Source organism: Rhipicephalus sanguineus, chromosome 5 (assembly GCF_013339695.2).
Source record: "Rhipicephalus sanguineus isolate Rsan-2018 chromosome 5, BIME_Rsan_1.4, whole genome shotgun sequence".
Lineage (NCBI taxonomy): Eukaryota > Metazoa > Arthropoda > Arachnida > Ixodida > Ixodidae > Rhipicephalus > Rhipicephalus sanguineus.
The window spans coordinates 97752935-97767571 of NC_051180.1; the positions used below are offsets into that span (position 1 = coordinate 97752935).

At 45.0% G+C, this 14637-nt stretch overlaps 1 protein-coding gene across 4 annotated transcripts in view; it reads right to left on the reverse strand.

Annotated features, from left to right (window-relative positions):
* Positions 1-3107: 3107 nt before the first annotated feature.
* The window catches only part of LOC119394047 (facilitated trehalose transporter Tret1), a 53439-nt gene continuing 41909 nt past the window's right edge, over positions 3108-14637 (reverse strand). For all 4 annotated transcript variants that reach the window (XM_037661264.2, XM_037661265.2, XM_037661266.2 and 1 more), the window contains exons 2-3: positions 12358-12600; positions 3108-5058 (exon numbers count right to left, since the gene is read on the reverse strand). In XM_037661264.2, the coding sequence (XP_037517192.1) occupies positions 3866-5058; positions 12358-12600 (1436 nt within the window). In that variant the 3' untranslated portion in view covers positions 3108-3865. The remainder of the gene's footprint in view (positions 5059-12357; positions 12601-14637) is intronic.

A 14637-nucleotide genomic window follows, 5' to 3' on the forward strand; every position in this document is an offset into this window, starting at 1 on the left:
GACAGGTGCTAATGCTTCCTTTCTAAAGTAGCTGGACTTCATCTTGTAACTTAACCAGCGCATGAGAAGACACAACCAACAGATATGCCCAAACGGAGAATGCTGGCTCCCAATCTCGCGCATATTGCACGAGACGCAAACTCTTATGTGAGAGCGCATGTGCAACACGAAGACAGAAGACAACCTAATAAGAAAAATGTGCGCAGCTTGCACTGGTAGCGCAAGGCTGGAACCAACAGCGGAAGTAGTGTTCGAACTAGCTTCTTCAAAGTTTTGCGAAGAATGCTACTGCGGTGCGGTCGTGAGAGGGGGAAGAGGGGTAATGCGGTGCGAGAAGAGTATACGCAAGTTGGATGATCAGTTGCCGGGAACATGTCACGTGACTAGTTGTTACGTGACTTTTTTGTCACGTGACTAGTTACGTGATGTTACGTTATTTTCAGTCCCGTGAGAAGATGCTACGTGATGTTACGGGATTTTTACTCACGCGAGTAGTTCTTACGTGAAGTTACGTGATTCTAGTCACGTGACTTAGCGTTACGTGGTCATGTAAAGCGGTGTCTGAGGTGCGCGATGTAGGTGCGTCTGTGCCAGATGGTTGCTAGGAAACGCGAGGTGACGTCATAGCTAGGCTGTCTTTTGTCGAGGTGACGCGGGGGTTTGCCGAGCTCCTGTGTTTAAAACCCTAAAGGCAAGGCATTTTGTTTACCCTTTGCATGTGTGTATGAGGTATTTGATCTTATCGTCTAAAGAGGTATGTACAACTAGCTGATGCCGCTTACAGTACGCTCGATAATGCCGCAGGCCCCCAAGATTACCCTCTTGTTCACGTCGGTGCGTCTGCGTAAGATTAGCGCGTAAATATACACTGCCCCGCATTGATGGTCCGAACAATGCGCTATAAGATGTGAAAATGGCTTATTCTTTCCTATTTCTCCCCGTTTTCTTGTAGTCCTGACGTTCGCGCGTGGCAGTATGCGGTAGATTGCATTCGTTGCACACAAAGTGAACGAGCGCTTGATTTGATCAGCCCGCTTTTCTTTCTTTTATATTGGACTTCTACCACATGCTTCACAAGTGCTGCCAATATGGGCAGTGAAAACGATGTATTTGAAATATTTGAATAGGAAAGAACTGGATGTGACGTTATTTAGTATGTGCGCAAGTAGATGAACATATGGCAGGGCGGAAAGCTTATTTCGCCCGCCTTTTGCTGGGTCTTCACATGTGCTAGATGCGTTTATTCATTGCCACCCTTCCTGCAGGACCCATAGTTAAAATAAAGTCGGGATACCCAGCCTTTCGAAACCTCTAAATTTGGTTTCAGACATCAGCTGCGCTCTACGTCAGTACATGACTTGTACATGGCCGCTTGTATCGCAATACAGCAATGCCATGTTTATAAGTCTAGGCGCTTGATTAAGTAAGCAATGCAGTAGTTGCACAAAGTTCAGCGGCAGAATTTGAGGTGTGTAGCCAAGATGAACTTTCTCCGAATCGAGGTTAGCCTCAGTGCCCTTCTTGTTTGCTCTCTCTCTCCTTCTCTTGTAAGGTTGTGTCACAGGCCCGTCTTGTGAGTTGCCTGTGAGATACAATCTTCAGGGACAAGTGTTCCCAGTAAGCTATTACTGCGGTACCAAAGTAGCCCGATAAAGCAAAGAAATGAGTGAGGCCAAGGGTATAAAAATACACTTCTCTTTATATCACGACGAAGGTGAACAAAACGCGTACATGGCAAGTGACAACCGTTTCAGTTGTGCCCACTTAAAGACAAAATATTATTTCTCGGGGCTGGTTGACTCAGTAGCTGTGGCACTGGCTAAACCATTCAACCACGACGTTCATAACGACTTGAAGTTATGCGGTGGTAATGGAGTCCCCAGTTCCACACATTATGGAATACACTTATATGGGGACGGGGGAGGAGGAGGTGCCTAATAGCAAAAAATACAGCAACATGAAATACAATGCATCAATCATACGCTAATATCGTATTTCTGCGATTTAAATAACAACTCATTGCAACCTTGGAACATGACTGCATGTTTTGGATGACGTTACACTCTTGGTAGCTTCGCATGCACTAACTAATGGGAAGTTCAGACTTCTGTAGCCATCGAATGTTTTACACATAATTTAATCTGCTACACAGAGGCCGGGTTTTATCGAAATAAAAGAAAACTGTCCGCTCATTATACACGTAAGTGCGCAAGCAACACAATATTTCTATTTAAGTGAGCTATGTTTGGATACTGTACACGCTGAAACCAGCGAAGTTCAATCTAGAAAAAAAAAAACAAAAACAAAAAAGAGTGCAACAGAAAAGTAAAGTTTGTAGAGAATGGATTAAGTTACAAAATAAAAAAAGACAGTTAAGTACGAGGTTATGCGACTATTGATATATGTTAAATTCCTCTTCTAGAACGCTTTCACACACTTTCATAGGAGCATACAGATTGGTCACAAAACAAAATACGCTGTACAAGCAAACACACTACATGTATAGTAAGACGAGTACTGTGGCCAGGAAGGGATATCGTACACAAACTGAAGTCTTTACAAAATGCACTCGATTCTAACCTGCCCTAGGGGAACCAGAGGGCACGCAAGATGCACATATTTTCCCACAGGAACGTAGCACTTTCCTCAGGTACACAATTCTTTGAGCAACTAGTTTGTGACTTAAACTAGCAACTCTAGTTTAAGTCATAACAACAGGGGCGTTTCATGACTAGACTCTACGGAAACTAGTTTGCATAGTAAATGCTATTAGTATGAAAAGAAGTGCGTACACAACTTTCGCCGACGTTGCTATTCGTACATTGCTTATATCATGGCCTGTACCAGTCGCGTACATTGACACATTGTTGACCAACCAATAAGATCGGTGTTAGAGCCGTCTCTTTCTATCATTATCATCCACGCATACAACATAGATATCCTGTCCTTGTGGTTGAGCAAGTAGGAACCCTACGGAATGCAATGCGCATTCTATCGCTATACCGATAATACATCTTGGCCACGGAGATCATAGATGACCTTTAGGGCACGATCTCGTAATGTAATGAGCTGGTGTGCTTGTTGCTTGTTTGACAGCAAGCTACCTAGGAAAACCCCCAACGAAATCAAACCAGCCGATGAAGGATGAGCAGTCGTTATTGCATCATTGAGAAAGTTGTACTTTGCTTCATGGCGCCTCACAGGAAAAATACGTTCGGGGTCAATGACATGAACTTAAATAAATAAATACAGCTTTACGTTCTCGACGCGCCTTTAAAGCATCTTGTCGTGGTTTTATTAGGAATTAGTAATTGCTGGGGATTTATGTACCAGAAACCATGAATGATCATGAGGCATTCCGCATGGAGGACTCCGGATCAATTTAGACCACCTGGGGTTCTTTAACGTGCAGCTTCATTTAAGCACACGGGTGTTCTTTGCATTTCGCCTCCATCCAATTGAGCCCACCATGACCGGGAATCGAACCCGCGCCCTCGTGCTTGGCAGCATGACACGCACGCTTTTACAGGTGAATTCATTTTGGTAACATAGCTTGCGACATCTTAAAAAAAAAGACAGCAACAGCTTCAACAAAGATTCGCCGAGCACTACAACGTGCTCACTAAAAATCTACCCTCAACGATGGAGTAACGGTCCCACACACAATATTGTAAATGCCCCTACTAGGAAGAAGAACTCCCGCGTTCTCGGCGCTATTAAAGAAACGTTAAAAGGTCTCCGAAAAACCAACAACAAAAACTCGGCATATTTGGCACCACTGCAGAACTTTCCGTTGTGCGCCACATGCGCAGGAATGTCACATTGAATGTCCTTCCCACGAGGAATAGATATCCTTCAAGCTTTCTCATTTCACGTTCATTTCTACATCCTTGTCCATGGTGTCGAGGGAGGCCGATGAGTCGGTCTTGCCGAATATGAGCTCTATCTCTTCTAGGCTTTTGCCTTTGGTTTCTGGCACAATAAATACAAATAAGATAAGCGAGCCGGCGAGAAGACCCGCAAACATCCAATAAGTGCCCGCCGCTGTCATGAACTTCACTAGATCGTCGTAGCATTTGGTGACCAGGAATGCTAGCGCAAACAGGAACGCCGTGCAGAAGCCCGTGGCAAAGCCTCTGGCCCTGAGCGGGATCATTTCTCCCAGCAGCACCCAAGGCAGCGGTCCGAGTCCTATCGCATATGAACAGAAATAGATGGCGATAGCTACGAGGGGCAACCAGCCGTAGGAGTCCAGGAACTCTTGACCACGAGTAGCTTTCAAGTGGAAGGAAATGCCCAGGAGCGTAAGACTAGCAACAGATCCCGCCGAAGAGACAATGAGAAGCACTTTGCGTCCCAGTCGGTCGGCCAGCACAGTGGCGACGAACAGCACGACGACTTGGAGGGCGCCCACGATGATGGTGCAGTCGTCGGCGGAAATGGACGTTCCGGCGTCCTCGAATATGTCTTGCGCGTAGAAGAGGATGACGCAAACGGCGGAAGCCTGCTGCATGAACATTGGTAGAAGCGTGCAGAAGAAGGGCTTGTAGATGTACGGCATGGTTACGTCGCTCAGGGCGAAAGGCTGCATGTTAGCGAGGTTCGCGTCGAGGGCGCTCAGTTCCTCGGCAATCTTGGGACCCTGGTAGAAGTGCAGCGATGCAATGGCCGCCTGGCGGCGTCCCTTCTGAAGCAGCCAGCGCGGCGACTCATGCACACAGAAGAGCGCCAGCGCCATGATAACGCTCGGTGCGAAGCAGAAGGCGGCCAGCCAGCGATAGGAGAGGTACTTGCCCAGGAAGAACGTAAGCAGAATTCCGACGCAGAGGATCGCGTTGGCGAGGGTGTTAAGAAGGCCACGTATGCTGGAGGGGCTGATTTCAGAGATGAAGACGGCGACGGTGAGTGCGGTAATGCCCATGGCGATGCCGGTCAGTACGCGACCCACGAACAGCAGCGCAGTGGACGGCGCGAACATAATGCACAGCCAGCCGGCCATGAACCACGCAGCGGCGGTGAAGAGCGAGCCCCGTCGTCCGATCAGGTTCACCAACTGACCTGCGTAGCCAGATAAAAGAACAAAGCGAATGTCAACAACTCTGTCGCTCTAAAGGAGTGCAAGAGAGCTGCACACGGAAATGTCATTTTCAGACTTGACGCAACAGTTCTTGAAAGGTTTATTGCACGATGACAATGTACCTGATGTGTATTAGCAAAAACCGCCGTATTATCATCCATGCGCGCTGATGGACGGATTAATGAAAGATCTACAACGCTCTCACACATATTACTTTTTAGCTCTGCATGTGCTGCTAGGTTAATACGCGTAAAATTTTGCGTAGACAAACATCTCGAATCACATTGGTACATCTAAACCTTTATGGGGCCTCATTAAGCAGTTTATTGTAAGGATAAACCTCGTGACTGTCATACCCGTTCATACATTGTGTATGTTCGATATTTTTTATGTTGTTCCTTTCCTTTTCTTGTAGCCACGTCCTAATAAATTATTTATTTTCACATTTATATGAGGAGAAATAACCGTGCATATTATAGATGATATAGATGATTATAGATTCTTTTCTATAATCGTCTCATCTAGAAATTTGAAAATGTACGTATATTGCGTTGCACCAGCGTATGCTGATGAGACCTGAATGGCCAGATGGTACTTGATCACCGTGAAGGTGTAGTCATAAATATGATTGTGGGCATTCGTAAGTGGAAGTGAACGCATAAATCTCCTCTTGATGGAACTATTTAAAATATTTGAATGAAAGCTGCCACAGCACAGAAAGAAAAGAGCACATTATTGTTAGTGCAGCAGCAGGCAGAATTTCCACTGAGGTTGTGTAGACCAGAAGGTGATGTGTTCGAATCAGCGTCGTCCACACACAGCGCACTAGAAAAAAAACATTAGAAGAAGACGTTTTACTCAATTACGATCAGAAAGCGCTGTTACAGGAGTGTAGCGTTCCTGCGCATGCCACAAACCGAGATACATTTTGTTCTTCTCCTTCTGCGTGCCTGTTCCACACGTTTCATTAACCTGTCAGAAGAGCACGCTATTCAAGGGCTTGGAAGGTTAAAAAAATGCGAAAAGTTGCTAGTGAACTCCATTACCGAGGCCACCGGACTATACATGACCTCAAGGACCCGATTACCAAGAAATTTTTATCGGCGGGGAGGGGGCTTTATGTGTGCTCGTGTGTGCGTTTGTATGTGTGCATGCAAAATTTCAAAATTTCGGGCGAGGAGGCGGGAGAGGAAGCGAATACAGCCACACCCCTGGCTACGACAATGCTACGGACATATAATGCTGAAAGCAAAGATCCTTTGTAAAAGTATTCATTTAAACTACTTTTCAGACTTCCAAAATAATAATGGCAGTGAGAAGTCCGGCGGTTAGCAAACATATTCTAAGCTAGTGAAGGTAAGTCACACAATTCAAAGACCTTGTAGACGTATAAAACCAATGGTAAACAGCATTTAGAAAATGTATAAGCATTTAGTTCACTTAGGCCGTGTTAGGGCTCAGATGTACAAGTATGCAGTTCAGTCGCATATTATTTCGTTTAGTACTTTGGCGTGACAAAAACGATCGTCGTCGAGTTGAAAGGAATGCGAAAGGTTTGCTTTCACTATTGTATTCCCTTCCGCTTTTTCTAGGGTTCAGTGGCCACCATCGCCAGTTACTGCCCTGAAGGTTATCGGCAGTGCGTCGAAAATGTGCACACAAGTCTACGCCCTCTCGCTTTAAACCCGATTTCTTAGATTCTTCTTCGGCACTACATGCGAAAATAACAGAGAGTTGAGCTAGTTGGTCCGCATTGATGTTAAAAAACTGGCCGTGCAAACATGGACAAAAGAGAGAAGACATGCGGCGTTCGTTGCGTATTGACTTCTCTTTTTTGTCCGTGTTTGCACGCCCAGTCTTTTAACATGAATACTATCTGCAAGATCGGCACGTCAAAAGTGGTGCTGCGTTTAGATTGCGTTCGCACTATAGATGCAAAGTACTTAAGAAATCAGCAGTGCTTTTTCAGACAGATGCAGCGTGCTCATCACTTTTTGACCAGTCAATGGTATTCGTCATTATATCCTTAACCAACAATATAACAGAACAAGGATAGTTGTGTTTGCTGTATAAACAATGTAAAGCGAAGAGAACTTTGTTAATATTGGAGCCTTAAAAACATGTTGGTGCCTTAATGTTGTCGTTGTTAACAATGTCAATGACGAGTTCTGAGAGAACTATTTGTCCGCTTTACAGACCACGAGATTATGAAAACTCTACGCCAGCACCATAATTTAAAAGGCTTTGGCTTTCTTTATTTTTGATATTTCCGCAAGGTCAACGACTCACACCCGTACGTTACCACGGGAAAGATCATGGCGTTTACAAAACGACTTCTGGTTTCAAGGCTGACATCTTTGTCTTGCACAATGAACTTAATTACCGAACTACTACTCAGCAAGATTTTACGACGTAACGTAACAGAACCTTATGCAACACTGGAAACAGAGGCGGGGGCTTGTAATTCTTACTATCTGATGTTCCCTAACGGCACAACAATCGGCATGTGAACACTCCATTTCCACTGCAGTTAGCTTCCCTGACGGGAAGTTATCAGCACTTTCGCCCCGGCGATGTGGTAGTGTGAGAATTGATAACGTCGAAGTCAAGGTTCTGGTGCAACGAGCCGTTTAAATCACTGCTACGCAGTAACACGTTGCAGGTTCCTTTAGCAAGAACTACGCGATTGTATCTGGGGCTACGCCTGCTTTTAGCAGTGGAATGTGTCCTGTTTCTCTTTCGCAAGATATTGCATTGTTTCTCCTACAGCTAACTGTCATTTGTTTACAATGTGCAGATAAGCAGCAGTGGAACATATTGCGAGGGTTGGCCTGAGAAATGGAAGGCGTGGCCGTTTGTGATGTGAGATAAATAACCTCGATTACAGGCTTCATCTCGCATTTAGACGTATCTGTCGAATTACGATTCGCATCCAATGCACGGGATAACAAAGCAAGCAGGAATTATCCGTAAATGTATCACCTGCAGTGATTCGAAGTCGTCAAGGTTAGTGTCAGCATTGTGTTGATATTATATAACATTAAAAAAAATGTTTGGCTTAGGTTGCTGCTTGACACCACCATGCTTTAACAGCGATGTTAGACGCGCGCAGGATTAACAAGAGACCTACTCGTCAGATACAGTCACAAAACAGGGCAAGCATTCAGGGCTCTGCTATTGATACAAAGTGCAGTATTTATGACTTGAGGGTTGCCGTTAACAGGGTGTCTACAGTAACTTGCTGTCAAAGTGCGTAACAAAATTTTCTACCGCAACTTTATTTGGAAATGACCTTGTCATGGGGTCTGCCAAGGTGGTGTAGCGTTTACGGTGCTCGGTTGCCGCCCCGAAGGCCGCGGGTTCGATCCCGGCCGCGGCGGTCGCATTTCGATGGATAATAAGTGTAGGGGTTGAAGGTCCCAAAACCACGATATGATTATGAGAGACGCCGTAGTCGAGGGCTCTGGAAATTTCGACCACCTAGGGTTCTTTAACGTGCACCTAAATCGAAGTGCACGGACCTCAAGCATTCTCGCCTCCATTGCAAATGCGGCCGCCGCGGCCGGGATTCGATCCAGTGACCTTCGGGTCAGCAGTCGAGTACCATAACCACTAGACCACCGTGGCGGATGCATTTCAATGGAGGGGAAATGCTAGAGGCCCGTGTACTGTGCAATGTGAGTGCACGTTAAAGAACACCACATGGTCAAAATTTCCGATGCCCTCCACTACGGCGTGCCTCGTAATCATATCGTGGGTTTGACACGTAATACTCCAAATATAATTAATATTGACGTTATCATGCTCACGATCACTTATAGATTGCTCATAGGTATTTCTGGTTCATTTATTAGTACGAAGCGATTCAGCGTCAATGCCTTGACGATATTGCTTAAAAGTTTCGCGCTTTCCTTAAACGCCCCTTCAGAAAGTATTATACACATGTGAAACGTATTCAAGGGTCAGGAGGTCACAGCGTTCCACTCGATCTTTCCACTCAAAAAAGGTCAACAAAATTTTGTGCAAGACTAACTCTTCCATGAACTCTTTTTTTTCCCCCGTGCCATCCGATATTGGAACCGTTTTCCCAGAGAAATAATCGAGTGCCCTTCTGTTTCCGCTTTCATTGCCGCACTTCAGAGGACGAAATGATCGTGTCTTTATTCACCAGTGCTGTAGCAAGGTGTCACAAGAACGTCGCCCACATGTCTTGGTTATCTTTGCTTTCTTTTTTTTGTTGTTTTTCTCTTCTAATAATGCAGAGTGCACTAAGATGTAAAACGCACTATACAGACAATTGTTTCTTTTTAACACGAAAGTGTTTTATGCCGGGGTCCACCAAGACTTCAGTGACGTATTTCCGTCACTGAAATGACGTCGAAAAAATTTACACGATCAGGTGGCAAAGAAAAAATGTTCCGCCAACGGGCATCGAACCCACGACCGCTCGGTCCGCAACAACAGATGCCGGGAACGCTATCCACTGCGCACGGTCACAGACTCGAGAGGCTTTACAAACGCGCCTTTTATATCTACTACTCTCCCGGTCGGCGGGGTGGTGTTGCCCTCTGGGAGCGGTAAAGTAAAATAATTCGTCATTACTGTGGCCACCGCGAATAGCACCTGCAATGCGTTACACATCCGTTCCATTCGGCGCGTTTTCAATAGAAGGTCAATTTTGTCACTGCCTTAACACACCGCGAGGTGGCGATCTTAGCCGAAGCGTCCTAAAAGCGTCGTCCTCGCTCATAGCATCACGCTAATCCAAACCAAAAATAGCTCTGCACCGCGCGCCTGCCTCACCTGGCTGTAACACCGCGTTCCCCGCTCACGCACTCGCCCCGAGAAAAGTCGCGGCCGCGCTACCGGGGCGGCACGACGCGCTTTGCGTTTCCCTCTAGTCCGGCCGTGGTGTTCAATCGCATTTTAACATGCTGCGGGATGGCGACCAAGTTCTGCGTCCAACATGCGACGCTCTTCTGGCTATCACACCTCGTTCTCTGATTACGCTTTCACCGTTAACTACTACAGCTACCACAAGGTTTGTTTAACCATTTAGCATGGACGTTAGTCGTCGGGATGGAGGTGTGCCACCAATCATCAAAGTGGGTACATCCACGTTAAACGGTGCTATAGCTGCCAGACATCAATATACATTGTGCAAACTCTCTTATATCAATGTAGAGTAAACATTCAGTTACTTCTGTAAGGGCACGTTTTACTTTCGTGTTATTCCGATTCCTATGACGGAGGGATCAACCATCTTTTTTTTAGTCATTTCAAACGTGAAGTAGTGTGTTGTGTAAAAGCGTCAATACTTATATTTGTATACCAAATGTTTACCACTACAAATTGTATTATTGCATGAAGTGCTGTGTTCGACACACCAGCTGACTTTTTTCTGTCGTTTCGTTAGTAAGTGAGCTCTCTTTTGTTGTTCACGTGCATTGTACTCAAAATGTAACCAATCCACTCCTACTCAAGGCCTAGAAATTCAGGCCAGCAGTATTCAATAAATAAATAAATAAATAAATAAATAAATAAATAAATAAATAAATAAATAAATAAATAAATAAATAAATAATAAATAAATAATAAATAAATAAATAAATAAATAAATAAAATAACAGGAATAGTGGTGGGAATATGTGGCGTCTTAAAATAAGGACAATTGATACTACAACCCGCACGAATAAAGCAATTTCCGATATTTAAGCCGTAACAGAAAGCCTGAGGGCGTGCGGTCCTTTCTTTCCACCTGCACCTGGAAATAAAACCAGTTTTTTTTTACTTCGCAGTATCAATACAGTCGCTACCTACCGACTCTCAGAAGCAGCACATCTGAGGCAGCGAATATATATATATATATATATATATATATATATATATATATATATATATATATATATAGATATATATATATATAGTAGTGGGAAAAGAATCACGCGGACCCCGATGGAATAAGGGATGAAGAAAGAAACTAAGACTTTCGTTGGTTTGGCACTGTATATCTTCACTAACGTTTCGTCTGGTGGACCAGACTTTGTCAAAGACCAGACTTTGTCAAATTTTCCGATATATATATATATATATATTTATATTTATATATATATATATATATATATATATATATATATATATATATATATATATATATATATATATATATATATATATATATCGTTGGCCATTTCACATTGCCCTATAATTTACAGGATGATTTTAAAATAGTTTAGAACGCGCTTAATATTATAGTAAAAGCTCGTTAATTTGGATTTCACGGAAGCTAACAAAAAAGGCCGATTTAACCGAATTTTAAATTATCTAGAGAAAACAATAAACAAAATTGTATTATGTCAATACACCTTCATCCTCTTGATGGGTACGTAAATCCTGTGCTTACTTTGCACAAGAGCGGTGTAAAAGCTGCAATTTTCACTACTCGCGACTTTGTTCACAATGTGGCCGCGGCTCAAGACCTCCCTGTCTTAACTAATCCGAAAAGTGCTAACCCAAAACGTCGTTACCATTGTTACTATACGGTTCGTGCTGATGACGACGGCGATGCAGACTGCGCCACCTTGGTTCGGTTGTCCGCGAACACCTTTTTCGTTACTTTGCGCCGCTCAATTGTGGCGCTTGGCGCGCTCCGAGAATCGTTCGAATTAACCGGGCTGCGGCGAAGTATGACCGCATTAACGAGAGTTTGATGCCACTGAACAATGCATATGCCGGCCGGGACCAGAGAACAGGTCCGAATTATCCGATTTTCCGAATTAACGAGCTTTCACTATGCTGGCACAACTACCGATTGACACTCATGTCTCTCTTCCAAGCACTTCCGGTCGAGCACTTCTTTCCGGTTTTACGAATATTCTGAAGAAGGCTTCTAAAAAGAGAAATTGATGGTTCTGATTCAAGTTAACAGTTATATGGAATACATTTGATATCGGCGCATAACATTAATTAAAATAAGGGTCAATTAACTATCAGGACCATTAATGAAATTTAATTGATTGAATTCATTGATATATTATGAACTGCTTGGATCGTTGCGGCACCTGGCGGAGTAGATCTCAAGCACTCGCTTCTTTTTACGTGGCCTCCGAGATACGCTTTGGCAGCGCGCGAAACACAAGGTTAACACCAGGGCACACGAACACCGACGTGCGAGTACCACTACCAGACACCGAAGTCAAGGATTAGGGTCACCTCCGGATTTTTTTCCTTTACTCAATTGTTATGATTGATGGACACACTGCGTAGGTGAGGGAACTCACCGCCGGCAAGTCCGCCGAACACGGCCCCCAATGTGACGAGAGAGCCGAACCATGCGCCGTCGGAGGACGAGAACTCGATGCTCTTGCGTATGTCCGGCAGCGCGGGCGAAGAGTAGGTGCACGCGAAGCCGAACGACATCGAGGCCATGTACGTCGTCGCCACGGTGAGGTAGAGCCGTCTCCTGGCGTCCTTCTCCGTGCCGGAGCATGCGGGCGGAAGCTCGACATCGGCTGTGTTGGGAACTGCACATACAAAAAAAAAACCTCCTTTTAATTTCCTTCACTGCAGGTTATTTTAAATTTCACCTGAGCGACCCACATGAATGCAGCCCGAGAAAATATACAGACATTCCTGGGCACTATAAATGGGTGGAAGGACTTACCAACCCCCGCATTCCAATCTCACGGGGCAAGAGGCAGTGTTCTTCCCGAAAGTTCAGAGCGGCACATTCCCTCACTATACCCTTTTGTACGCTATGTATCCCACAAGCTACCGAAACGACTGCACATTCTTTTCTGCAACGACTACATTCTACCAAATGGTATTTGAGTGCCGACGAAACCCATCAACACCACCTACGACTGGACCAAACGTCGAGCAGTGGGAGCTGACAAGCTCAAGCATTGAAGACGAGCGACGTCTGGTGAACAGGGCCGAGCTGACAGCTCAGGGCCACGGCATCATGGACTACGGACGCCGTCCACCTTGGACGACTCTGCCGTCGGTTCACTCTGCTGAATAAAGTTTATTGCTCCTCCTGCCTTGATTTTACGATTACATCTCCCCCGTTGGTTAGCACGTGCTATGCGAACAGAACATGCTGTGCCGCTTATGTCTATAGACGTTGTGTCTGGTAACGTCGAAGCCTTCTTCACTGACATAACCGAAAACATCAGATGGGAGACATACCTGTAACAGCTGTGAAAAGACATGCATGCCATTTGTGTACGCTCGTCCATTAGATCAAAACGAGACAAGAGATCGCAGAAACGTGTTTGCTTGAAGTAATCAACAGTGGTCAGACAAGGAATGTGAGCGGCGATCAAGTTTTGACAAAGGAAGTTGTATTTGTCAAGGCTGCAACGTGACTATGTATTTTTGCAGCTGCTGAGTAACGCCGGCTTCAAGGACGAAAGGGGATTTTTGGTGCTTGTTTTCGAGGGGCTCCTTTCTTTGTTAGACACAACCAAATGAATCGAAATGGGGGGCCCAGAAGGACTGGTATTCATCTGTTTTTTTCTCTCAACTACATGGTTTAGACCCATCGCGTGGTAGAGTGTGCGTTTACATGCCATATAACTGAAGCTTATTTTCAGAGATAAGTTTACTCTGTCCATAGACTAATTTGCATACATGCTGGTACATGCATGCGTGCATGCGAGCAACCATTGTGCACCGTCTCCAACTCCCCTTGAGTAAATTTGGGCCGCCTTTGATTAAAGGGAGACATTAACCACTGACAGAGCGTTTGCAACCTTGTAAGTGTGCGCTTCCAGCCGATTGAAGCAAATGTACCCGTCGAGTTTTTTTATGTTTTATATAATGCGAACACCGGCGAGGGATGCCTATTAGCCGTTGGCAAGACGTCCTTTAAACCAAGGCGACAGATGATCCGCCGCGAGGTCACACGTGGTCTGCATGTTGCGAGGTCGCGATAAATCATTACGAGCACACAGATACAGTTCAAAGGGAGACCGCGTGTCACAGTGCACCCGAATAGATTATACGAGTCCCTGAAAGCGTAACGCGATGGTGCCAGTGCGTGCGATAACGCCAGACGCGAAGAGCAAGACGGCTACTGTATGCAGTATCGTTGCTAAAGCGACGATTTCTGACTTTGACATTGGACGAACGAGGACAGCCGTTCGTCGCGATAATGGCAGGACGAGGCAAGTGGCCCCACATATGCAGTAAGATCCTTTTACAGTAAGTGCTGAATTCATGCAATAAGGGGCAAAGAGTTGACTTCTAATGATATTGTCGTCAATGTCTCCAGCCATCTCTTTGCCTGTGTACCGTCTGCCCATGAAGCATAGTCAACTGGCTTTCTGTTGAACAACTCTTAGCTGTTAACGTAAGGAGGCTTAGTTTTGAGAAAAAAAAAACCACTTCGACTGCGAAGTTTTATTTCCGGTAAGATTTCGTGGGTTGTACGTTTATCTTTTCCTACATTGAACGAAATGTCGACTTTGCCTACGTTGAAGCTTCGTTTCACCACTTGACCGAGCTTCGCAGATCCTATTTGCTTAATGGACATTTCCTTGCAGTCACCGGCATCT